This window comes from Pristiophorus japonicus, chromosome 6 (genome assembly GCF_044704955.1).
Source record: "Pristiophorus japonicus isolate sPriJap1 chromosome 6, sPriJap1.hap1, whole genome shotgun sequence".
NCBI lineage: Eukaryota > Metazoa > Chordata > Chondrichthyes > Pristiophoridae > Pristiophorus > Pristiophorus japonicus.
In genome coordinates, this window is record NC_091982.1 from 206,556,349 (window position 1) to 206,583,551 (window position 27,203).

The 27,203-nt window shown below is 43.4% G+C and overlaps 1 protein-coding gene across 1 annotated transcript in view; it reads left to right on the top strand.

Moving 5' to 3' along the window:
• The window catches only part of si (sucrase-isomaltase), a 220,702-nt gene that overhangs the window by 21,599 nt on the left and 171,900 nt on the right, over nucleotides 1-27,203 (top strand). Inside the window, exons 4-7 of the mRNA XM_070882329.1 lie at nucleotides 15,751-15,871; nucleotides 15,981-16,090; nucleotides 16,720-16,871; nucleotides 26,910-27,081. Of these exons, the coding sequence (XP_070738430.1) occupies nucleotides 15,751-15,871; nucleotides 15,981-16,090; nucleotides 16,720-16,871; nucleotides 26,910-27,081 (555 nt within the window). The remainder of the gene's footprint in view (nucleotides 1-15,750; nucleotides 15,872-15,980; nucleotides 16,091-16,719; nucleotides 16,872-26,909; nucleotides 27,082-27,203) is intronic.

Genomic DNA, 27,203 nt, shown 5'->3' on the forward strand with positions numbered 1-27,203 from the left:
ACATATCTTCACCACTCTTCCTAGTAACCACTTAAACATTTATGGTGATGGTTCTTCACTCTCACCTTCTAGTTTAATTTCACACTTCTCCCTTTTACTCTACCTCTATCATGATTCTCTTTCTGTCTTAATTGTGTCTCTTCTACGGACTGTGCCAAATTTGGCTTTAACAACGAGAGTCTGGTTCGTGGCTGTCATTTGGGAAACAACTTTGCTGGTATTCTATCAGTAGTTGTATGAGGAGTATTTCGATATGTAATCAAAAAATTAGCCAATTTGTGATCCAATGACAACTGTCATTTCCTTGGATTTGGATCGAACATTTGTTTAATGAGGGCACGTTTTACAATTTGTACAGTGCGCTCTGCTGCACCATACAAAGCAGGATGGTATGATGGAACCTTTGTATATTTCACACCATTTTTGCTCGTGAATTGTGCAAATTCTTCTGAATGAAATTGTGGTCCATTATCCGAAATAATTTCTTCAAGGAGGCCAAATGAAGAAAATAATTTTCGCAAAATGTCCAATGTTTCACTTGTTGTTATTTTCCACATTGGAAACACCTCAACCCACTTCGAAAGGCTATCAATCACAATGAACAATTGTTGTCCTTCTAACTCAGCAAAATCAATATGTAGCCTTTGCCATACCCCAGGAGGCCATTTCCATGGCTGTAATGGTACTGGTGGTCGCTTGCTTATCTATTGACATGTCGTACACTGACTCACGATGTACTCTATATCTTTATCAAGTCCTGGCCACCATAAATAACTGCGTGCAATACTCTTGGTCAAGCACATTCCCAGGTGCTGGTAATGGAGGTCTCCTAATAATTTGGACCTGAATTGATTTGGTATAACCATTCTTGCACCCCACATGATACAATCTTTATCGACTGATAATTCATTCCTACGAATGAAGAATGGATGTGTATCTTTGTCTGTTAACTGGTTTGGCCATCCATTTGCAATATACTCATACACCTTTGACATCACTGGGTCACGTTTGGTTGCTCGAGCAATCTCTTTAGCTGTGATTGGTAGTTCATCAATGTATGAAAAATAAAACACTTCTTCCCTATCTGGGGTAACTTGTGATGGGGAAGGCAATCTAGACATTGCATCAGCATTACTGTGATCAGCTGATTGTCTGTATTCAATATATGTATATGCTGACAAAATCAAAGCCCATCTCTGCATTCGGGCTGCAGCTAATGTTGGAACTGGGGACTTTGGATGGAGGATTGCTGTTAGGGGCTTATGGTCTGCAATTATAGTAAACTTATGACCATACAAGTATTTGTGAAACATCTTGACCCCAAAAATTAATGCCGAAGCTTCCCTTTTAATTTGCGCATAATTACTCTCACTGGCGCTGAGACTGCATGAAGCAAAAGCAATTGGTCTCTCCCCCCAACTACGTGATACATGACAGATCACTGCCCCAACTCCACGGAGAGGCATCACATGCTAGCTTAATCTCCTTAGATATGTCATAGTGAACTAACATGGTGCTCTCTACCATTTTGCTTTTACAATTCTTGAATGCTTTATTGCATTCTTTTGACCACTTCCAATGGACCTGTTTTTTCAAAAGTCCAGTGGATGTAATACTGTAGCCAAATTTGGTAGGAACTTCCCATAATAGTTCAAGAAACCCAAGAATGAACGAAGTTTCGTGACATTCCTGGGAGTGGGTGCATTTCTAATTGCATCCAATTTTTCCATGGTTGGATGTAAACCATATTTGTCTACTCTGTACCCTCGGTACTCCACTGAGTTTTTAAATAACTCACACTTACGAGCAGACACTCGTACTCTGAGCTTCTCCAGCTGTTTGACGACTTCATTCAATATGTTATTATGAATTTGCTTATTTGGTGCTGAAATTAGTATGTCATCCAAATAACATACTACCCCTTCAATACCTTGCAAAATCTGGTTCATCACCCCTTGGAATATGGCAGGAGCGGAAGACACTCCAAATGGTAGCCTATTAAATTGATATAGGCCGAGATGAGTATTTATAGTCAAACATGACATGGACTCCTCATCTAGTTCAAGCTGTAAGTAGGCATTCGTAAGATCCAGTTTTGAGAAGATCTGACCACCTGTCAGTATTGTGAACAAAGCTTCTATATTCGGCAATGTATTGGGGACATTACCCTTTCGAACCTGGTTTACGGTTACTTTATAATTACCACACAATCTTACTTTACCATCGGACTTAGGTACAACAACAATGGGTGTAGCCCAATTACATCGATCTATCTTACAAATAATGTTCTCAGTCTCTAGTCTTTTGAGTTCTTGCTCAATTTTCTCCTTGAGTGCATATGATACGGAACGTGACTTGTAGCAAACTGATCTAGTGTCCTTCTGTATCCTGACACTCACCTTCAAGCCTTGAATCGGACTGCCCGTTTCGCAGAACACCTTCAGATACTTCTTGATAACCTCATCTGTTGATGAAAATCTTGCTTCCACACAGAAAATCTTACTCCAATCCAGCTTCAGTGAGCTCAACCAATTTCTTCCTAGTAAGGCAGACTTGTCTCCCTTCACTACTATTAGAGGCAAGTTCTAAAATTGATCTTTATATTTCACCGGTACGGTGATATGACCTACCAAAGGAATTTTCTCTGCCGAGTAGCCTCGCAGCTCGATCTTGGAATTCTCCAGTTGGAAATCACACAATTTGTTGAGGTACAGTGACTCCGGTATTACACTCACAGATGCATCCGTGTCAATTTCCATTGGTAGCTTGAATCCCGCAACATCTATGTGGATTTTGATGCTTTCCGAATCGCTGTCCTTTAACCTCATGCTCCTGATGACGTGTAACTCCTGTTGTTGTTCTTCCATGCTATCTAGTCTCTTGGGATTTCTACTCATAGCTTTGAACACTGGACTCATAGCTTTAAAAACTGGTTTACCCTTCAGTCGGCATGCCTTCGCAAGATGCCCAGTCGTTCTGCAGAAGAAACACTCTGTCACGTATGGACAACTTTGAGCAATGTTTTGTACCAGGCACCAACAGCACGACTTCGAAGCTCTGTTAGAATTTCCAGTTTCTGAGACTTGGGCCCCCACCGTTTTTTACTTTGAACCTGCAAGTGATTTACCTCGGTTGACTGACGACCGTAATTATTATTTAATTCTCGGGAATATTGTTCGGCCATGCCCATCGACCTCGCTGTCTGACAAGCAATCTCAAAAGTCAAGTCATCCATCGTCAATAACTTTCTGATCGCATCACTTTTCACCCCACAAACAAAGCAATCCCGTAATGCTCGGTTTTGAAAGTTTCCAAAATTACAGTGCATCAATAGCTTTTTTAATGCTATGTTGTTATCACTGATACTTTCATCAGCTTTTTGATTCCAAGTCCTGAAATGATAGCTTTCAGCAATTTCTAATGGTTTGGGGTTGTAGTGCTGCTCCAGCTTCATTAAAATCTCTTTAAGCATTGTGTCCTTTGGCTCGTCAGGCACAAGTAGATTTCCAAGGGTTTTGTACAATGTCGGACCCGCCTCCGATAAGAAGATGGCTTTCTTACATTCCAACACATCCCGGTTCTGGACTGCGTTGTCTGGAACTTTGATTCTGATATTTGCAGTGAAATACATTTCTAGCTGATCCACATACGCTTTAAAACGTTCCCGGTCGTGTCTATATTCCCCCAAATGTCCGATTACACCTGCCATTTTAATCTCTAGTTGTTCACACCGTGTGATGTATTTTACCTCAGATTTTGTAGCTTTTTCCAAAGACAGAAACTTCCAAAGTCTCTCTGTCGGCTGGCTGACTCCTTCACCAACAACATTTAAGCTTTAAATTATCCGAAAAATCCCATCTCGCCGCCAAATGTGATATCTTCACAGAGCACAAGCACACACAGATCCTAACATGGCAGGCATCTCTCTCAGAAGCCTCCGGAATCTGCCTGGTTCTGTTTATTATTAACTATGCAGTTGCAGTACATAATACATCCACATCCACAGTGTCGAGATACAAACATTACAAGCTTGCAGACATGAAACAAGATTAAAAATGAAATGGTGGCCGTGGCAGTGGGCCTTCCTCTTGAGATTTCTAATATCTTTTTCATTTTTGGGCCCAAGAGCTTCCTTACTGGTTGGGAAGCTCTGTACTGGTAGGTGACGGTGAAACTATCTACACAAGGGAGAGCAGATAGGCTACAGCCCCTTGCGCTGACAGTCAGCATTATTTCTTTGCCACCTTTTCTGCTGTTAAACTGCATCACACTTTGAACAAGGCAGTTTCATGGTCGGAGAGCACAAATCCAATTTGCAGAACTACATTTTGAAGCAGCTGTATACTATAAACACCTTATTAAAGCCTCATTATCCATTTCATTTTGTAAATTCATCCATTAGCGAATTAAGTTAGCAAAGTATGAAGTTTTCCATTTCAAGTGCAAAATACGTTTTCTGCCCAGTAAAGTTAGCAGTGGATAGCGGGTTAAGGAAATCTAACTTTAACCGTCAGTTGAAATATAGGAAATCACATGATGTTTTGACACATGGCAGTGTGTGAAAATATCTGTATAGCAATTTAAAATGCACCATTTTCTTGTTGAAAATTATATGAACTACGATTACCGTAATTGTTCTGACTTTAATATTTTTATGATTGACTCCATGAGGTCTAGTATTGTACATGAGCTGTTGTGACCTTAGTCCCATTTATTGTAACTCCAGAGTGAGGCACATGCATGGTGGGCAGCCTTTTATACTGGGCTCTGCACACCTATGCAGGTGACCCTCAGGTCTCTCACCGCAGTGCCCTCTGGTGGCACACCTTATGTGACCATACAGTTAGTATGTATGGTCTACGTACATGACATAATTTCCCCGTCAAGTCTTTAATGCAAATTGACTCGTACATTGACGGTGACCTGTGCCTTGTTCTTCCTGGTTGACCATTGGAGGGTCGCTTCTAGCTTGGGTGGGTTGGTAGTGAGATTTGTTGCCAGTGGAGATCCCCGTGGTTTCTGGTTGTGAGTCCATGACTACTCTTTTCTCACCCCCACATGTTAATACGGATTCTTTTTCCCTCAATCTGTTTCAGCGAATACACTGACGTGAACACCTTCTTAGCTTTTCTGTAAAAAGACCTTTATTGAAGATTCTCCGGCCGGGACTTGTCAAGACAAAGGAACACACTCAATCAGAGCCTGTTTACCTTCCTCTGGACAAGCCCCTTTACAGCGCAAAAAGCACAGTAGTTATACATTTTCAAAACATAACACATTTGATTAGCACTTGGTCTGTCCACTCCCTTTCTTCCTCCCCCCCCCCCCCCCCGAGTATGTTCAATGGCAGGCGAGGAGGTCTCCTAATTAGAGCTGGCCCCGAGGTCAGCTTGTTTATAGCCTCATTAAATTCTTCTTCTTTATCAGTAAAACCTATTTCCCTCTTATCAGTAAAAAGCATTACGTTATTCTCCCCTCCTTATTAGTGAAAACAATTACGTTACCTTCTCCTATCTGTGATTGCTTTTTCTTTCCCGTGACCCGTGTTTAACCTCAACTCTCAGTAACCCCCTTTTTTTCTGTCGATTCTGCAATGTCTGCATCTTGACATTTCTTTAGCTATTTTCCCATGATTCCCTATCTCCATCCCTCTGCCACATTTACAATCCTTTTGTATCCATTCTCATTCCCCCCTTTTATCATTCCATGATAACCCTGGTGACTATTCCAGGAGTATCGCATTCAGCCGTTCGCACTCTCTTTCCTGATCCCCCTTGTTGTCTGTGAGTCCGCCTCGAGCCTCTTCGCAAGGTCTTATCAATGTCTGTTTAGGTTCTCACATCATTTCCTGTCGGAATATTATTGAATTGATAACTTCTGGAGCCTTGGTACAAGGCCGAAGAGAGGCCTTTTACCTCCTTATGGGCCAGTGCAGGAACCAGCACTTTAACCCTTGTCCCGCTGATTCCCCTAATGCCAAATTTCTCTTACAATTTCCCCTTTTGGCCCTTGGCTATACGCCAAGCTGGCCATATTTCCCAATAACTATCTCCCTGTAGGCAAGTTCCAGATAGGTTCGTTCACCTGGGTGGTCATCTCCCAAGCTTCGGGTCCTCCTGAAACCTTCCCACAGAGTTATATAAGGTAAGTCCTTCCTGTAGGACTGCTTAAATTTTCATCCCTTATGGCCTTAATCATAGTGCGTGCCCTGACTTATCGTTTGGCCTGTTTAATTCGTACACATGTTAATCCCATCATGACCATCAGAACCAGACCCTGTATTACTACAAGTACATGTGATACTATTCTTATCCATGGGTGAATTTGAATATTAAGTCCAATGTCCCACAGCTTTGAGTATCAGAGCTGATCAGCCAGCATTGCGTTAGTGTCTCTCTGTAAGTTGTCTATTTCTTCCATCAGCCAGAAATACTGCCGTCTTTGATTCTGGATTCCTTGCACCAAACGTAATTGTTCCTCATTTAGTTCCGGTATCTGTTTGCCTTGCGGTTCCCATACCGCCTCTTCGTACCCTTCTCGGAAGGTATCCGTGATTGTTCCGTGGATGATTTCCGTTGTCTCGGGATATATGTGGTATCCATTTACATCTATTTTTCCCATGGGCCTGAAACACAAGTTAGGGTTGGTAATGACACAGGGGGTGACTCCTCCCCTGGTCTTAATCGTCGGGTTGGCTGCTCCTGTGCTCCATTCCCTTGTGGAGCAGCGATTGTTTCGGAATCGTGTTCGAGAGGAGTGATACTCAGCATGTATCCGTTTGTTTGGTGGAATCTGCAATCATCATTCGTCATTCATGGCATACCTCGACATAAAACCACTTGGTTAATTTTATAGCAGTCAGTTATGTCAATGCCTTTGGTACTATTATTAATTTTAACCACCCATCTGGCAGGCTGATGGTAACGTAACCGAGTTTGGTTTCTCACTTCACCAATATTATCGATCTGATATAAGGGGTCTCCCTTTGTTACATCATACTGTGGTATGGACAACATAAATCCGATCATATTCACCCGCCCAGTAATACATCTGAATTTCGGCACCCATGCGTGACTATCCCTTCGTACCTTGCATGTGTTATTCATTTTTTTATCAAGAGTCCAATTGTTAATTATGCTGTTCGGAATCCAATCTGGTATGTCTCCATTCTGGAGTTGCTCCAAATTATGTTGTACCTCACTTAATATCCAGGCCCCATACCCGGAGCAAACTATCTCAGCCTGTAATCGTTTACTTATATCTTTCCCCATTGCATGGATCAATTTTATTGTCTTGGCATGTTTCTGTAATGTATGAGCCACCTGTAACAGTTCCCCTTCCGCGCCATCTCCCAACCACGCATGTAGGGCTTGGTTATCCAAGTCCCTCCCCACTAAACCACTCAAGACTACGCCATTAAGTTGTTAACCCGGTCGCATATTGCATACAGGCCTATGGAATTCATCGTCGTAACCCCTGCCACATAACCCGTGCCTAGTGTTTCCAGTATTCCCCTTTTTGTTCGACCTTGCCCTGTTCTATTTCTGACATTAAATCTCAGGGTAGTGGGTTCCGGGCCTTCAAGGATCCATTGTGCCAGGTTCTGGTATAGACTCATAGTTTCATTCCCACAGAAGCTAGGAAAAATGATATCCATTAGGTTTAGGATAAATAGTCGCTGACGCACCCCAAATTATATCCTTTCTTTCGATTCTTTTATTACTAGCCCCCCTTTTCAGGTTGTATTCCTTCTTATTTGCGCTGCGCATGATCAATACCGGCTTCTCCGTGTTATAACCGTGTCACGCTTCAGGACATACACCTTATATTCCAGAGACCTCCCTTGGTCTTTATTTTATCCCACTGGCCAGTTTTCCTAAACATCCTGGGGTCCCACCCCCTTTTTGCTCCGTTCTGTTCCCATCCTTCTGTTTCTTGCGGGGTGGATTTGGCTGCTTGTTTGCAGCTTCATCCGCCCAGGCGTGAGCTTCTAGAACTGAAATTCCATCCAGTTGGATTTCTGCGCCCTTCCCCTTTTGGTCCTATGAACTTGCTCCTGTCTTCGGAATCTACTGGCATCCATGGCATCGGCAGCCTGCTACATTACAACCTTACTTAATACACTATACATAGCCATGCGTTAAAATAAGTTCTGTCCTTGCTCCAGTCCTTGTTTGCTGGGATGCATATTTCGGCAGCCAAATTAAACAAAGCTAGTTCATGTAGTTGTCTTTCCTGCGTGTACTATATATCTCGTAGTCCATCTGTATTATCCAGTGCCTGCGTGGGCCTCAAGGTTCCCAGTATCCTGAGTCTCCAGAGTTGAAGTAGCCGCTGTGGTCCCATCTCGGTGAGTGTTTTATCTGCAAATTTTAAACAGATAGCCTGGTCGTCACCAGGTGTTAGGTTCTGGTCTACTCATCTTTTATCGATGCATGTCTAGGTCACTCTGTGAAATCGGAGGTAAGGTTAGGTTGGGTTTGTAGACTACACTTACCCACCGTGGGGTACATTGGCTCTATTGCCATAGGTGATGGTGCTATGGCTGCGCACTGTACTATCCGTCTGGCCCCGTTTTAAAAAAAATCTCTTCTAGCTTATTTATCTTAGCTTTTAACTCTTGAATTTGTTTTGTTTGAGTATCTTTCTTTTATTTGTATCAGGCGAGTATTATGACATAGGCAAGTTCTGTTTTTATTTTTATTCTGACTATCGCACCATTTCCTTTGTTAGGTGAGTCTTTTTTATTCTATTAAGAAATCCAAATTAATAATGTCCAGTATAAAACAGCTGTCAATGGAAAGGGTTAACTCCTTTACAGGTTTGTAAGAAAGCCTGATGTCATTACGTGACTTCACGTAATCATCTGAAAAATTCTTTTTTTTAAAGTCTTTGTGCCTTCAAAACTTGCTTAGAAATTAAGAATCCGTTAAAACAGCAGAAATCATTCGTAAAGCCGTCATAATAAAAGTCTTCTCATCAGGAAAGATGGCATTTTAGAGTAAACTCCAATGTTTTCTTAACTTCTAATTGCCAAAGATTTTTTTGATTGATTTAAAACGAGACCATACATTTTTAATAGATATTTTGTTTACTGAAATCCAATTTTCACACACACTGTGTACATTCTAACATTTCGTTTTATTTTACGATCCCGTTCACTGGGCAAATCTTGTGTTTTATTTCTCTCTCAGCACAAAATCTAAACATCCGTGCCAGTTCCATTTTCTGTAAGAATTTTAAAATTTAGTAAGATTCTCTAATTCACAGTTCTTTCTGTGCTGAGTTCGCATAGCTTAGATCTTTTCTCCTCGTTATTTTCAAAATCCTCCTGCTTGTTTAGACTGTTCGGGACTTTTCTTGATAAACAATGTCCATTTTGGAAATCTTTCAAACTGCAGTGAAACTTTCTCGTAATTTAAAATCATTATCAATGGAGAGTGTCTTTTACTACTTCAAATTCTTTTTTTTCAATTAAACCAATATCATTTTCACAGCCGATATCAACTAGTATTTAGTAAGTTATGTCTTTTTCCATCGCAAACACCCCTTTTTTTTCCAGCACCTAATTAGTGCGTTACATCTTTTTTCCAGATCACCTTTCTTCAAATTAGGTTTTGTATTTTACACGGAGGGCTCATGTCTCTGTAAATTTGTTAATTTAAAATCATTTGTTTACTTTCAAAGTGTCGTCTTCATCTTTTTCTTGTGAAGGTATTTCTAGATTGTTTCCAAACCTTTTAGTTTTATTTCCTCCTTTTTTCTTTAAGAGATCAGATTCAATTTAATATTTTTTTTTTTAGTTTGAATCCACCTCAGTATTTTGCTAGCCTTCTCTTAATATCTCAAAATTCCAATTCAAATTTTGTAATTTCAATCTTTATTTAAAACTCTTTTTTTTGAGCTAGAAGCTTTTATTAAAAGGCATTCTTTATCTCATTCCGAGACTAAATTTATGTCTTTCAACCCAATGTAATCAATCCTTTGTGCATTTCCTAGCTCCGTAACTTATCATCCGAATAAATCCATACCTGCGTTTCTAACTTAAAATGTCTTAAAACTTCCCACATACAGGACAACACTACAAAGGGTTGAAAAAACTTTCACTCTGTTTGGAGAAGTGGGTGGAGCTAAAATAAACAAACAGCTGCTCCACTCTTCCAAACAGGCTTTTAAAACCTGAAAACATAAAAATTAATTCCGCAGTCAAAAAATCACACAAGGACTCTCACTCAACGACAGACATTCATAAAAGTCTCTCTTCATTCAACAAAGCTTATTAATTAATTTTTTTCTTTGGCCGGCTCTATTTTTGGATCCATGATTGCCCATTCCCGCATCGCCCTGTGGTAAAGAAATATTTTATCCTTACACAATTCCTTTTATCCTTTCACAATTCCTCGCGTTGCCCCACGATTTAGTTTTACACAATTCCTCGCATCGCCCCGCGATTTAGTTTCACACAATTCTTCGCGTCGCCCTGCGATTTAGTTTTACACAATTCCTCGCATCGCCCTGCGAGATCCGGGTCGTCTGGTGGCGGCGCAGCGCCAAATGCTAGTGGGTCTGTGGGCGAGGTGAGCTCATTTTGCTCGAGTTGCCAGAGCTCAGGTCTCTTGCCATTACTCCTAGTGTCAGGCAGGCCCAAAAACAGCAGATGTGTCTGTGACCTCCCTGTCCTTTTCGTTTGCACAGTGTCGGTGCTGCTCCCTGGGAAGTGGTCTGAGCAAGTGAGCGTTTCGTCTAAGCGACGGTGGGGCTGCCTCATCTTGTCTAGCAGTTTGCAGGGGACAGCTGACTTGCTTTCCTTGAGGGCACTGTTGCGATAGTCTATTTAAGTCCAATCAGTGCCTAGACGGACTAAGTGATATACAAAGTCGACGTTGTACCTGACTTGGACATTTATTTCCTAAGTTAAAAGGTATTCGCCAGATTGACCTGGATCTCGATCAGACGCTACCTGAGAACCAGCGAGTGGCCAAACTTTCCTCAGACTTTTGGAACTGAAGGAAACTGAAGAGGTATTTAAAGGGTACTCACTCCAGTGGCCACTTTCCTCCCGTCTCGTCCAAGGCTAGTCCGGCTCTTAGTTCATAAGCTTTCGGCAGTCGTCCGTTGAGATCCCACTTCTGACACCAAATGTTAATATGGATTCTTTGTCCCTCAATCTGTTTCAGCGAATACACTGAAGCAAACACCTTCTTGCCTTTTCTGTAAAAAGACCTTTATTGAAGATTCTCCGGCCGGGACTTGTCAAGACAAAGGAACACTCTCAATCAGAGCCTGTTTACCTTCCTCTGGACAAGCCCCTTTACAGCGCAAAAAGCACAGTAGTTATACATTTTCAAAACATAACACATTTGATTAGCACTTGGTCTGTCCACTCCCTTTCTTCCTCCCCCCCCGAGTATGTTCAATGGCAGGTGAGGAGGTCTCCTAATTAGAGCTGGCCCCGAGGTCAGCTTGTTTATAGCCTCATTAAATTCTTCTTCTTTATCAGTAAAACCTATTTCCCTCTTATCAGTAAAAAGCATTACGTTATTCTCCCCTCCTTATTAGTGAAAACCATTACGTTACCTTCTCCTATCTGTGATTACTTTTTCTTTCCCGTGACCCGTGTTTAACCTCAACTCTCAGTAACCCCCTTTTTTTCTGTCGATTCTGCAATGTCTGCATCTTGACATTTCTTTAGCTATTTTCCCATGATTCCCTATCTCCATCCCTCTGCCACATTTACAATCCTTCTGTATCCACCCCCCTCCCACACAGAGATCATGCAAATGACCCGTTACATGCAAGTTGCATTCAAATTCATCACATGGGTTTTACATTTACCTCTTGGTACATTTGTTGGGTGGATTACAGTTGCGTTTCTTTTTGTGTGGTACATTTACATGATCAGTACAGGTATATCAGTACAGGTACACAAGGGCAGTCTAGTTCCAGCATGGCCGGATGAGATCCGGGTCGTCTGGTGGTGGCGCAGCGCCAAATGCTAGTGGGTCTGTGGGCGAGGTGAGCTCATTTTGCTCGAGTTGCCAGAGCTCAGGTCTCTTGCCATTACTCCTAGTGTCAGGCAGGCCCAAAGACAGCAGATGTGTCTGTGACCTCCCTGTCCTTTTTGTTTGCACAGTGTCGGTGCTGCTCCCTGGGAAGTGGTCTGAGCGAGTGAGCGTTTCGTCTAAGTGACGGTGGGGCTGCCTCGTCTTGTCTAGCAGTTCGCAGGGGACAGCTGACTTTTTTTTTCTTGAGGGCACTGTTGTGAGCACTCTCTAGTTTGGGATCCTGGCTGGTTCAGGTCCCGTTCGGAGGAGCCGTTGCGAGTGACCCTTTGCTCTTGGGCATTGCCGTGGTGGCGAGTGGGTTTGTGGGCTGCGCCTTTTCCACCCGGTTGGTGGGCGACGGTAGCCGACGGTAGGCGCGGTTTACTGTTTCTGGCCCGTGGCGGTTCATGCCATCGGCTACCCGCAATGTTAAACCGATCTGAGGCAGGGTATCGCTGTTGATGCCTCCGCTCTCCGGGGATCGTTTACTCTGCGGCTTGTCTACTTCTGTCAGCAGTGGGGACACTTTATGATGCATCGTTCTGGTCTCGGGGACGCAGGCTACAGCATTGGGTAGCCCGCTGGACCTGTATACGACCGTTAGGTGTTCGCCAGCTACATTGGCTGATTGTAATTTGCAACCGACATCGCTCAACAACATTTTGCTTGTTACAGCTGGACTTTTACATTGGTTACCAACTTCACGCCGTTCATTCAAAAATGACGGGTTGCTGGCCTCCTTTAAAATGGCCGTACTACTTTTACCCAATCATCTTCCTTGTGTGGAACCACGTGTCGTTGCTCCATTAGCGCTGCACCTTGTGGTTTGGACGCCACCTTTTCCCTGTCCATGATGTTGACTGCTGCGATATTCTTTCTCAGAAACTCTGCCACTGAAGCGGGAAGGCGCCTTCGGATCCAATCTTCCTCCCCAGGAGTCCTGCCACTGAAACTGGGAAGGTGCATTCGGGTCGTCTCAGCCGGATCATTGCCACACAGTCGTGATGAGTGGTCAGTGCCTTGGGGGCTGCGCAGATCTGCTCTCCGGTTCCTGGTCCAACCGACGGTGGGGGTTTGCTCTGCCTCTGAGCACAGGGGGCGTCGATCGTTAGAGAGATGAAGTCTTCCCAGTTCCAATGAATCTTCCCCATTCATCTTCTTCCAAGTAGCGTTGGTCCATCACCTGAAACAATCCACAATGGTAAATTGTGCCCCGCGCCATCATGGGATACACTTACGTCCGCACTACCAACAACTGATACCAGTTCCTTGGTGTAGTTGCGCAGCTTTGCCTGAACCGGGACCAGCTTGGGTCATCCAGCTTGATCGTTCCATAGCCTCTCAAAGGCTTCCTTGCTCATTACTGACTGACTCGACCCCATGTCCACTTCCATGAAAACTGGAATGCCATTTATCTCGACTTCCATTATCACTGGAGGACAATCTGTGGTGCAGGTATATACTCCATACACTTCGTCCTGGGACTGAGCTGCCTCTCTAGCCATCTCCCCAGGACTCAAACCCGCAAGTACTGTAAATAGAATGGCGCCTTTCACAGGCAGAACTGTTGAACGTGAATCTGCCCAGGGCAGACCGTTCAGGCCTCCGAGTCCTTTAACTCAGAGTCCGCCGAGGGGTGCAAATGTAAGTCAAGTAGCACCATGCTGGTGTTACGGAGGTAATCACAGGGCTCATCAGTGTCGGTTCAGAGCGTTGGATTCACAGCCATCTGCTGACTCCTCTTCCACGTGGTGAGTCACAGCTCTTTTGCACATTCGCTGGAGGTGGCCCTTTGTGCTGCAGCCTTTGTACACACAGTCTCTGAACTGACACTGATGAGCCCTGTGATTACCTCTGTAACGCCAGCATGGTGCTACTCGACTTACTTTTGCATCCCTCGGCGGACTCTGAGTTAAAGGACTCGGGGACCTGTACACTCTGCCCTGGACAGATTCACATTCAACAGGTCTGCCTGTGAAAGGTGCCATTCTATTTACAGTACTTGCCGGGTTTGAGTCCTGAGAGTGAGTCATCATCTGCTTGGAACTGCAGCTTGAGGTCATGAATGCCTGGCTGATGCTGATGGCCTTCTGCAGAGTGACGGTGGTTTCGGCAGACAGTAGCCTGTGAAGAAGGACCTCATGACCAATGTCAATTACGAAGATGTCGCACAACGCATCAGCGAGGGATGCATCAAATTCCTGAGGTCGGCAGCGTACTTCGCGATTTACAGGCCCTCGGGGCGGCTGTGTGTATAAAGTCGATGCCTGGCCATGAGAATGCTCTCCTTTGGTTTGAGTTGGTCCCGAATTAGCACTTTCAGCTCCTCTTTTGACTTGGTCATTGATTTCTCTGGTGCAAGCAAGTCCCTGATGAGGTCATAGACCGCGGGCCCACAACTGGTCAACAGTTGTGCTCAGCGCTTATCTGCCAGCGTGGCCGGATCATCGCCTACCAGGTCGTTTGCTACGAAATATTGGTCGAGCCACTCCGTAAAGGCTTCTCAATCTTCACCCTCTGAGAACTTTTCTAATGCACCAACGTTAATCATTTTTGCGTGAAAGTTCGTAATCTTGTTGCCAGTTGTTACATCTTTAATACTCTTATGAATGACTCCACGAGGTCTAGTATTGCACTTGAGCTGTTGTGACCTTAGTCCCATTTATTGTAACTCCAGCATGAGGCACAAGCATGGTGAGCAGCCTTTTATACTAGGCCCTGTACACCTATGCAGGTGACTTTCAGGTCTCCCACCGCAGGTCCCTCTGGTGGCACACCTTATGTGACTATACAGTTAGTATACATGGTCTACATACATGACAATAATGATACATCTTTTTGAAAGCCCATGCAAATGATTGTGCCAAGGGAATTATGACACACATTATAGTTTGTGCCAATAATGGCCGAGAAATATTACAAATGCATGGGAGACAAAAGAAATCTGAACAATATCGGAAAATCAATTCATTATGGGCCAGAATTTACTGTAGCCAGCAAACCAACAGTTCTCACCGTTCATTAGACTTACCCTTGCCCATTTAATTTCTATGACCCTTTGCAATGGAAGTTGCTGCAAGTTAGAAATCCAAACGGTGCAGCACCTTCTACAGAGCATCTGGGACCTGTGTGAACAGGGCAATGTAACTGTGTATCTCCTTAACCAATCAGATTGAAGTATTATTATTCAATAGTGCAAAATCTAAACCAGGAAGTGTAAGTTAGAATAGTGAATTCAAAGTCAAATCAGGTACAAAAAGTAAAGTAAAGAGAGCGAAAGAAAGATTGGATCAAGAAAGAGAGAAAGAGACAGAAAGAAAAAGTGTTTTTTTTTTAATTTACATTAATAAAAACATTCTAACAATTAAAAGAGTCTCCACACTTAAAAAAGTAAATTTTCAGTGCCAGACAGGTTGCTTGGTATAATTAAAACTTATCACTCCATTAAAAAGGGTACTTAGATTGAAATGGACAGGCCCTAACTTTCTGTGGCGAGTTTAGTCTGTAGCTATGATGTCAGTACAGGAACTTCACACTGGTCAATACATTTGAATGGGGAGCCAGACAGCAAGATGCTGTTTTTGCCCAACTTACGTGCTTAACTGTGCATTCGCAATTGCCTGACGTTGCTGTCTGATTAGTGCATAAATAAAAAAATTTTTGCAGTAAATTCTGGTCTTTTATCTTCCACTTTTCTCTTTCCTAGGAAGCCTGTGAAGCTCGAGGTTGCTGCTGGAAAGCAGTGACCATCGGAAATGGGCCCTGGTGCTTCTTCGGAACGAATGCTGGATACAGGATCCAGGAAGGTCAAAAGAAAACTTCTGAAGGTCTGTACTGCAGCTGAAACAACTTATTTTGTTTGTCTGCTTCTTTTATCACATTATCTGAATGCTTTTATTGCTGAGTGTGTTTAACAGAGATCTTATTTTGAAAAAGGTTTTGAAACTCTGCTCCAGCGTTTGCCTTCTCCCTCCCTTTATGGAAATGACATTAATACGTTGCTATTGACTGGGGAAAAGCAAACAGCAAATCGCTTCCGATTCAAGGTTAGCATGCTTTAAAGAGAACTAAAATGTTGGGGCTCTCCACTACCATCCTTTTTTTCCAAATGTGAAATGGATATTCCATACTACAATTTTTTTAAACAAAGGCTGAAATATGTTTTTTGTTTATTAGAACAAACAGCTGCAATTTGTTTTTTTAATTTGACCTTAATGGATAACACTGAATGCACATTTAATCAAGATATATAGAATGCACGACCTGAGAAGGTGGTGGAAGCAGATTCAATCGTGGCTTTCAAAAGCGAATTGGATAAGTGCCTGAAGGAAATAAAAATAAGTGTGACTAGCTGAAGTGCTCTTGCAGAGAGCCGGCACAGACTTGATGGGCCGAATGACATCCTCCTGTGCTGTGACCATTCTATGATTGTATGATAGTACTTTTATATACAATGCATCAGAATACTCAATTTTTATCACTCATTTGTATAATATTTGATTATCAAAACAATTAGCTACTAAAACCCCTACTTAAATGTATTGTGCAACAACCATTTGGTTTATTATTATGAGACTGATGTCTTAGTGAATAGATTTGTTTTTAAGGGAGCATTTTATATTTTTTAATTTGTACTTCTAACAGACATATTTATTTTATTGATTGTTATGCTAAGATTACAGATGCTAAGAAACAACGATTTGAAGTTCCGCATGAAAACATTAAAACATTTAAGGGTCCTGTAGCATCAAACCCTAATTACGAAGTTGAACTTAATCAGAATCCTTTTGGAATTGTAATCAGGAGAAAGTCCACTAAAACTGTCCTGTAAGTAATTTTCTTACCAATACATAATTTGAATAATGTTGGCATAGATTATTTTTTTGTATTCGTTTCTGGGATGTGGGCATCGCTCGCAAGGCCAGCATTTGTTGCTCATCCCTAATTGCCCTTGACAAGGTGGTGGTCAGCCACCTTCTTGAACTGCTGCAGTCCTTGTGGTGAAGGTAGTCCCACAGTGCTGTTAGGGAGGGAGTTCCAGGATTTTGAGCCAGCGATGATGAAGGAACGGCAATATATTTCCAAGCCAGGATGGTGTGTAACTTGAAGGGTAACTTGGAGGTGATGGTGCTCCCAAGCACCTGTTGCCCTTGTTCATCTAGGTGCGAGAAGTCGTGGGTTTGGGAGGTGTTGTCAAAGAAGCCGTGCCAAGTTGCTGCAGTGCACCCTGAAGATGATACACACTGTTGCCACAGTGCGCCAGTGGTGGACGGAGTGAATGTTTAAGGTGGTGGATGCCAATCAAATGGGCTGCTTTGTCCTAGATGGTGTCGAGCTGCTTGAGTGTTGTTGGAGCTGAATTCATCCAGGCAAGTGGAGAGTATTCCATCACACTCCTGACTTGTGCCTTGTAGTTGGTGGAAAGGCTTTGGGGAGTCAGGAGGTGAGACACTCACCGCATAATATCTAGCCTCTGACCTGCTCTTTTTTCCACAGTAATTATATGGCTGGTCCAATTAAGTTTCTGGTCAATGGTGAACCCCAGGATGTTGATGGTGGGGGATTCGGCAAAAGTAATGTAATAGAATATCAAGGGGAGGTAGTTAGACTCTCGCTTGTGGGAGATGATCATTGTCTGGCACTTGTGTGTTGCGAATGTTACTTTATTACTAACAAGTACATTATTGCAGGAGCATGAACTTCCTCCATCTATTCTTTCAATAGTGGTATTAAAAATAAACATTTAAAATAGTGGCAAGAAATTTTATATGAATGTATTTATGTTACTATGTTCACCCGTCACAATTTCAAGGCAAAAGTGTTATATGAAACTAAAAAAGAAGAACCTATTGGTTCATTCCGCAGCATCCACCCCAAGTCTACCTCAATATGTTCTCTTGCATATTATCTCTCACATGTAATCTCCACTCTCAGACTTCCCTGCAGAATTTTCTCATTTCCATTCGCTTTCCTGTAAAGTCAGCACATGTACACTCTAAGAAAAACAAAATTGCCTGATCTTGCTTGAGCTTTATTATTTATAAATTCATGTGGTGCAGTTCCATAGTCAGATTATCCATCTCCGCTCCCACCCCCACCACTCCCAACATTTTTAAAATGTAGATCATGTCTTTCAAACTTTTTTCCTGTAATTATAACAAAGTTCAGTTCTGTTGTTCTCTTAGCAAATTAGAGCCTTAAATCCTGGGGTCATCCATATCAATCTTCCATCACTATTCTTCAATGTGGCATAGTGTTTTCTTCCTCCATAAGCTGTGTTCACTCTTTCATTAATGTAGTATATACAAGCACCTTTGGTAATGATGCCACGAGGCAGGGTATGGTACTTAAACTGTGTAGACTGTAGTCCTTCATTTGCAGCTCCTCGAGTGAGGACATCAAGTTGTGAGCTCCCTTTTATACTGGATTACCCTTGTGTGTAGGCAACCCTTAGGTCTCCAGCAACAGCATCCTCTGGTGTACAGTGTAAGGTACAATCAGTGTTATATACATCATATAACAATACAAGCAAGCATACATAACAATACTCCCCCATAAACATTTTTCAAGTCCTGGGGAGGTGATCAATAGTGGGCTATGGGAGATTGTGGTGAGGGTTGTGTGGGTGCCAGGTTTAGTGAGGGTTGTGTGGGTGCCACGTGTGATCCCTGGACTTGAGGCTAGCCTCATACATTTCCCCCTCCCCTCACACACAGACAATGTGGGTACCACTGTTGTGGGATCCCTCAGTGGGGTAGCCATTGCAGCAGTGGGTAGGGTGCATATTCTGTGATGTGGGTAGTTGTGTAGTGGTGGGCAGGGCCACAGGACTGTGTGGGCTCTCTGTCCTCCAATTGGGATGAGAGTCTGGTCATCAAAGGGTTTGCCAGGAAAGCTGGAGGGTATTGGCCTCTCGCTCCTGGTGTTGGCCCTCATGACCAGGGGGTGTAGGGCTGGTCTGGGGCAGATTGCCAATGGTGGTGGCTGTGCTGCCCATTGACCACTGTCCCTGCAGTGGGTCTGCTCCCACTGGGTGTGTGTGTGTCCTTCCTGGGGTATCACACTAGTTCCAAAGGTCCAGGCTACATGGTCTGGTAGCCAGCTGGTCCTGGGGGTCTCCCACGGGGGATTCCTCTTGCATTTGCATGGTTCCTGTTGAACCCAATGTCCTTTAACAGTGTTCTACCTGTATACATGACACCACTGCTCTGATCATACATAGTCGAGTCTACATTATTGACTGCCTTTACATTGTTAATAACAGCATTTGCATCACTTTTTGTTATCATGGTCTCACCAGACATGGTTACATTAGGCATTTCAAACTCTCTGCCATAATCATCACACATAACAAGCTTGTTCTTAACCTTACTTACATAAGCATTCATTTCATTTTTCACATTAGTTACACCAGCATCATAATTCATGGTTGCATTATCATACTTGCACCCTTTAACTGCATTTTTAGCTTTAAAGTCCCTGTCATCTTTAAGTTGAAACTGCCCTTTTAAATTTTTTTGGTTACCGGTCTCCTTTAAGGGAGCCTTCAAATCCGATTGGCCGCGTGTCACGTGTCGCTCCTCCAAAGCTGGCCCTAGTGGTCTGGTCGCGGCCATTTTGATTTTAGGTTTTTCTCCTCGTGGTATGGCAGCCATCTTTTGGCTCTCCTCCAGGTCGGCTGTAGTGATCTTTTCTTCCTCCAGTTCAGCCATGGACGTCGGGAATCCACTTCTTTCGATGATGTTCACCTCTTGGAGTCCTGCCCGGCCCAGAAGGTGGAGTTTGGGTTTTCGGTCCTGGAGATTTCTCTGTGGTGTGGTCCTGGAGATTTCGCTGCGCAGTCGAGCTCGACAGTGGGATCTCTAGATGCAGCAATGGATCCATGTTCGATGTCGATTGCTGGAGCCCGGAGGCCATCGCCACTTCGACTGATTTGGACCGGGTTTATCCAATTCCTTCCCAGCAGCATGGGACCAATTCCGGCAACGATCAACAGGGTGAGTTTGCTCAACATGCCGCCCTCGGCCTTTTGGCTAAGATCATGCGTAACTGACCTGACAGGGGAGTAACCACCATAACCCCAAGGTGGTTCTCCCTGGATCAGGAAGGTATATGCTTGCTTTTTTGGAAATAGGAGATGGGTGGGGTGGCTTGACCCATCCACCTCCACGGAGGTGTGTGGGGGACCTGACCCATCCACCTCCATGGCACGAACCTGGTATTGCAGTACTTTCAGGAACGGTGCAGTGGCTCTAGGCCTTTTGGCTAAGAGCATTGGCGCAGAGTGATCCTTGAATGGGCCCAAGGTGACCTCTGGCGTTTGTGATTTGACAAAGAATTGGAACGATTGGCTACGACTTTCAAAAAAAAAAAACATGCCGCCCTGGGAGACCTGGAAGTCCACGCTGCCAATGATTTGGATTTTACCTTTGGTGTAGGTGAGCAGCTGCGCCTGGACAGGAGACAGTTTTGATCGAGTGGCGGGATTGATCCAAATGTTTTCAAAGGTTGTTTGGCTAATCACAGACTGGCTCACCCCTGTGTCGATCTCCATGGAAACTGGGACCCCGTCGATGTCGACTTCCGTCGTCCATGGAGAACTTTCAGTGGAGCAAGTATAAACTCCATACTCTTCTTCCAGGGGTTGAGCAGCTTCATCGTCATCTTCATCTGTGTCCGAGCCCCGGTGATCAGCCAACTCTTCAGTGACGCGGTAAGTAAAGCTTTTTCTGCACATTCTCTGAAGGTGCCCTTTTTCTTTGCAGCCTTTGTATGTATAGTCTTTGTAGCGGCACTGGTGGGCCCTGTGGTTTCCTCCACAGCGCCAGCATGGGGCCATCCGGTTTGCCCTATGTGGCGGACTCAGGGTTGCAGGACTCGGGGCAGCATTTCTGCCTTTAGAAGTAGCCATGCGATGCACTTCATTCGCCGGTTTAGAGTCCTGGGTCACTATTCACCTGGAGTCGCTGGCCGAAGCCATGCAGGCCTGGCTCACTTGAATTGCTTTCTGCAGGGTGACTGTGATGTCGGCAGAGAACACTTTGTGCAGGAGACCCTCGTGGTTGATTCTGATGACAAATTTGTCCCTTAGTGCTTTATTAAGGTAGTCTTCAAAATCACACGGTGCAGCTAGTCTTCTTAAATGTGCAGCATACTTAGTAATTTCTTGGTCTTCGGGTCACCGGTAAGTGTAGAATTGGTGCCTGGCTGTGAGGAGGCTTTCTTTTGGTTTTAGTTGCTCCTGTATTAGTGTTACAAGTTCCTCATAGCTCTTGGTGGTGTAAGGGGTGGTTCCGGAGGTCAGGTTCACTTCTGACGTACTTGAGCGGTTCGAATCGCTCCCACTCCCTTGGGTTCTAGACTTTGGATTTATTTGGGGAGTGTGATAAAGTGCAAAGGACAACTGGTTTGATGCAAAGAAACTTTGATTTTATTACAGAGAAGAAAATACAATGTCAAACTTATAATCACTTTAATAAAGAACAATACATTACACATTCAAAGGAAGTTACAGTAAAAATTACACCTCCCACCTCCCATACCTAATCCTAGCTAGGATAGACTCCAGGGCAGGCAGGGACTATGCTTACCAATCCTTTCTGGTCAGTTAGCGGTAGCTCGCAATTTTGGGGTTAGTTGAATTCTGTAGGTTCTGCTTGCCATACCCCGAACGTCAGAGAAGACTTCTTACCGCACAATCTTCAGTTGGATTGACTCCGCTGATGCGGTAAGGTGCATTTTGGATCTATGAGGTAAGTACCCGGTTTCCTTTGTTAGAAATAGGTTCTTGTCTGTTTAGGTAATGTTTTCACCTGTTGGTAGTCAGGACTTAGATTGTAGAGTGTAAACTTTTTGATTCTTCGGTTTCTTACTTGTGGAGTTTCGTTTCGAAATTGGTCGATCGCGGTGATTTTTCGGTGGTACCACGTTGGCTGTGGTCAGTTGCTGCCCCGATGGTGATGTTCGTCCTTCCTTTTGGACTTCAGGACTTCAAGGCTGGAGAAGTTAGTTTACAACTGTCGCGTTGGTTTCTCTCTCCACTGATGACACAGGCACAGTATGGCACACGTGTAGTATGGCATCTGGCGTAGTATGGCATACCCTCTGTTAAAACAGGGGACCAGTTATATGGTTGAGTTGTCCTAATCTTCACGTCAAATCAGTCCAGAAATCTTTGTTTAAATTTGGCGGGCTTGACATTTCTTTGTAATATTTTGGCGGGTTCGTTAAAAGTTAATATGTCTTGGGTGGGTTGCTCTTCTAAATCTGTTTCCTGATGGAAATATTAGCTTGGTAATCGCAATGTCCATTTGTGCTTTGTTTTTGCATACAGGCTGTAATGGGCCCTTTGTTCTTATTCAGGTTGAAGATGGCTTTTCTCGATTTAGTTTGATGGCTGGCCATCTCTGAGTTATTGTTGTGATGTTAATGTCTCTTGTGGAGAAGTGTTTTTGAATATCCATTTCTCCAGACAATTTACCTTAGTCCCAACACCCAGACAGTTCCAGTAATCAAGTTGGCTTCTTTAATTCCTTAGGCCCACCCACAGACTTGAATTTGTCTTGTAAAAGTCCAAAATTCTATTAAATTTCATAGTTTCTTCCATAAGCACTTTAGGATTTCAAACATTCTGGTAGATAGTCCCAAATTAAATTTCCTTTCCAATGAGCCCAAACACGGGGGGGCGGGGGGGCGGTTCCCGTGAATTTTGACCTTTCAGTGGTTGTCATCTCTGGAGCTAGCAAGTCCCTGATGAGAGAATGGATGGTGGGCCCACAACTGCTAAGCAGGATGGTCCTGCGATTGTTTGGTCGTGCAGCCGGTGTGTCCCCATCCAGGTCGTTAGCTATGAAGAAATGTTTCAATCTTTCTACAAAAGCATCCCAATCTTCCCTATTGGTAAATTGCTGAAAGTTGCTGAGATTCGACATGCTGAACGTGTCGTTCATGACCTCGTCGCCAGTTGTAATTTATGCAGGCACCTTTGGTAATGACTCCACGAGGCAGAGTATGGTACTTAAACTGTGTAGACTGTAGTCCTTTATTTGCAGCTGTCGGGTAAGGAGCTCCCTTTCATACTGGGTTACCCGCGGTGTGTAGGTAACCCTTACGTCTCCAGCAGCAGCACCCTCTGGTGTACAGTAATGTGCGTGCAGTGTAAGGTACATTCAGTGTTACAAACATCATATAACAATACAAGCAAGCATACATGACAGTTAATATATATATATATGTAACATTTTATGCGGTCTAGATTAACAAACTGGCCATTTAGCAATATCATTCTAATGTAATTCTGAAGCAAGCCGAATGAAAAGGTAAATATTACCAGGCCATGAATTCCAAAAGGCAATCTGGTATGTTTTCACAAAGATATAGGGCTCGAATTTGATGAAGGCCCCCGCCCACCCAAGTGCCACCCAAAGGACCACCGATGGCCATCGAGGTACCTGGCAGTATTTTTGGCAGGTTATTTATCAACAAGGTCCCTCAAAGGTCGGCGGGAGGCAAATGAGGGACTTACGCTGCCAATCTGGGTGGCAGCCGGCGGGAGCTCCCAATCTCGTGGGTAAAGGCGCTTGTCACCCAAATGCCACCAAGGATGGAGTCGGGCCCACAGAGGGTCAAAAACCTGCAAAGAAAAAGCATTAAAAAAAAACATTGGAACACCTTCAGGGGACCCCGTACAGGTAAGTCCCTGTAAAGAAAAAATGTAAAAATGTTTACTCAATTTTTTTTCAGCTCTGCAGACTTACCGTCGGGGACAGGCCAGCTTCCTCGCAGCGGCCCACCTCTGTTCTGGTGCCGACTCCCGCCCGCATGAATACGGCATCTCAGCGGGCAGAAGTCCACTTACGCCACTCGGCCGTCCGTTGACGTCAGCGGGCGGTTCCCGGCGGTTCTCCCCTCCTGCCCGCTCCAACCCAAATCGAAATTGGCACTGGACGGAACCCAAGGAGGAATGTCGGCGGCAGTCGGCGGCAGTGGGCGGTGGGTCCATCAAATTCGGGCCCATAGCTTTGTTTAAGATAACAATCATATCATTTTATAGGGTTTTAAAAATAGTTTACTTATCAGTAACCTTAGAAATTCCGCCCTTGTGCCAAAATTGAGGAATATGAACCTTTCCGTCCAGGTTAACAATTATAAATCGATGAATTGAGGTGCTACCTTTACACATGGCGAAGAGTTTCCACCAGTTTGCGTTGGTTTTATCAGCACAATCCTGTTGAAATCGACCAAGCTAGCGCAAAAGATAAAGTAATTTTAAATCAAGTTTCCGCGATCTTTAACACTGCGCAAAAAACATTGCGCTGGAAGCTTGCCCCACCTACAAAACTGGCCAGATCGAAATAATGAACATGCCGAATGTCCGCCGATTGTGCCCATTTGTGACCGTTCGAGGAGGGCCTTCAAATTAAGCTTGTTTGTTTATGCGCACAGGCACTAGTCAGCAAGTTTTAAAAGTTTTTAAATATTAATAAATATTTAATTTACTAAGAAGCTGACTAGTGTACACCAGTGAAACTAATAAATGGTTCTGTATGGTTTTTAAGTCATTTTCAGTGATTTAAAATCAAATCACTTACAGGTGGAGGACTAGACACACTTATTAATGCTTATTTTTTGTGATAAACCCATTTTCAGCTATATTAATAGAACTGCACCAAGTTACGACTCTTAAATATTCAAGGCATATCTTTTAATGCAAAGAAAAAATAAATGAACAATTACGTTCTATTAAGCTGACTGATTGCAATGGTTTTAGCTGCAATTTCCCCAACTTCAGTGGGTCTGTAGCGGGCAATGTCGGTGGCGGGTCTGGACCTTGCTGTTGGCTCCAACTCGCTGTGTAGGAATGATTTTATGCTGATTGGGCTTGTTGAGCCTGGCCAGCACGTTCCCCAGGCCAATTGAAAGAAGTGGGTCTGATGACATCATTTGATGACTCGTCATCAGCCGGTTTCTTCATCCTCGTCCAATTATACCAACTAACAACACACAAGGATAGGCACTTGGTTGTTTTAGCCAGTGTTCATGTGAAGTTTCGGTTAATGTGGCGTCAAACATTGAAATCTTTATTTTAAACACTTTGCATTCTTGGACAGATTTGTGTGCACCTTTGGAAGTGGCTTAGTGAGTTGCAGTAAATAGTGAGACATAACGATACCCCTCGCAATGGCAATGAGTGTGAAAGGAATGGCTTGGGCATTGTAGGGATGCTTTATGGTGTTGGTGTGGGATGGTGCCAACCTGGCACATCATCTGGTCATGGTCTGGCCATCCCTGGCATCCAGGGCAACAATGTAGTCGGGTGCTGATGCTGTGTGTCCTGTGCAGCATCAATTGATTGCAGGGAAGGTTGGTGTTCTTGTTGGCCCTGCCGGTGTTGGGGCTGATTGTGGTGGGATTCTGAGGACAAAGGTGACATAGTTGCAAGAGCACCAATACTAATAGATGGCAGGTGAACTTGAGATGACAAAAGCGATCTGCCAGTGGTGAAAGAGGTTGTTCCAACGAGGTGACATTGGATCGAGAAATTGCTCCAAACACTTGCAACCTACATAAAGCTCAATGTGCCTTCCAAAAGCAGTAAGCAATAGCTTTTGATCTTGGAACAGCTGTGAGAGGGGTAATTTTATAGCACAATTGCAGCTGTCAAGTAAAGAAATGAAGCCATGGTTTACAACTCCCAACATCCTTACCTGACGTGATCCCCGAGCAGTGTAAACTTCATGGGCAACCTGGTAAAATGGTAAGTTCAGCTCAAAATTCTTTTTAATAGGCTCATAATTACCTAAATTGCCTCCACTGCCGCGGCATGTCATTGTTGACAGACCTGGCATCTGGGAAATTAGTGAGGCGGCAGGTTAACAGCGGGGTCCTGACCCGCTGCCAATCATTTTCAATTTAACAGCTAACCCGCCACCCATCCCATCCACTGACGCCGGCAAATTTCCAGCCTCGATGTTTGTGATTATGCAAATTAGTTTGGGCAGAACATAAACCATCACTTTGGAAAAACAGCACAATTTCAAGCGCAATTTGCGCCCAGGTTGCTGATTGTGTCCAAAACAGAAACTCTACCCTGGAATGTAATTTAATGACTTAGAATGAGTTTTTGAAAATAGATTTTATCAAATTATCGCCTTGTCTATAGATGCAATGTAATCAACCTGTATTTTGACCTATAACTTATCTCAGCCTAATTAAGTGCTGTCATTCATTTAAAAACCGTCAATTAGCTCTTTGATGAGTTATACAAATCACAGTGCATCAAGCACAAGATATGGAGTGGCATGTCAAACCATTATTGACCATTTACACAGGGCACCGATGAGTTCTATTTAAACCCTCTCTACTAAATTTGCAGCCAGACATATGTAAATTTTAACAATTAACAATATTAAATATGATACAAGCACGCTGGATTTCTTAATAATAATATAATTTTGTGAATATTTCAGTTATTTTCCCCAGCATGAGGTATAACAAAATCTAAATACATTTGTGTTACTAACTTAAATGTATTTGGTCTCACCAGTTGGAAGCTTGATTGGTATTTAAATGTTTATATTAACTTCTGATGATTAATAACACAAACTATAGGAAATAAAATTATTAAGAATAGCAGTTATGTGAACTGCTGAAAACCTAAATTACTCATGGAAATATCTTCCACAGCATTTGTTTTAGTGGGAAGAGTGAGGTACTTGGTTCTGAACAAACAAAAAGAGACACACAACTTCTGTGTCTGTTTGTGTGCGTGTGTGTACGATGTAGATTTATATACACTTTGCTATTACAAATGTTTCAAGTAGTACATCATACAGAGTAAAAGAATAATAGTATTTCTGTCTATAGGTTTGATACTTCAGTGGGACCGTTGCAGTTTGCTGATCAGTATTTGCAAATAACTGCAAAACTTCCCAGTCACAACATCTATGGATTTGGAGAGCATGTTCATAAACACTATCGCCATGACACTAATTGGAAGATCTGGCCTATCTTCACCAGAGATGCATTTCCTAATGGGGTATGAAAGCCATTTGAATGTCAGTTTTATTTTCAATTATGCCATCAGATGGTTCCAGCTGCCATATTTCTAAGTTGCTTTTTTATCCTTATCTTGTCCATTGCTGGAACCATTTATTAGTT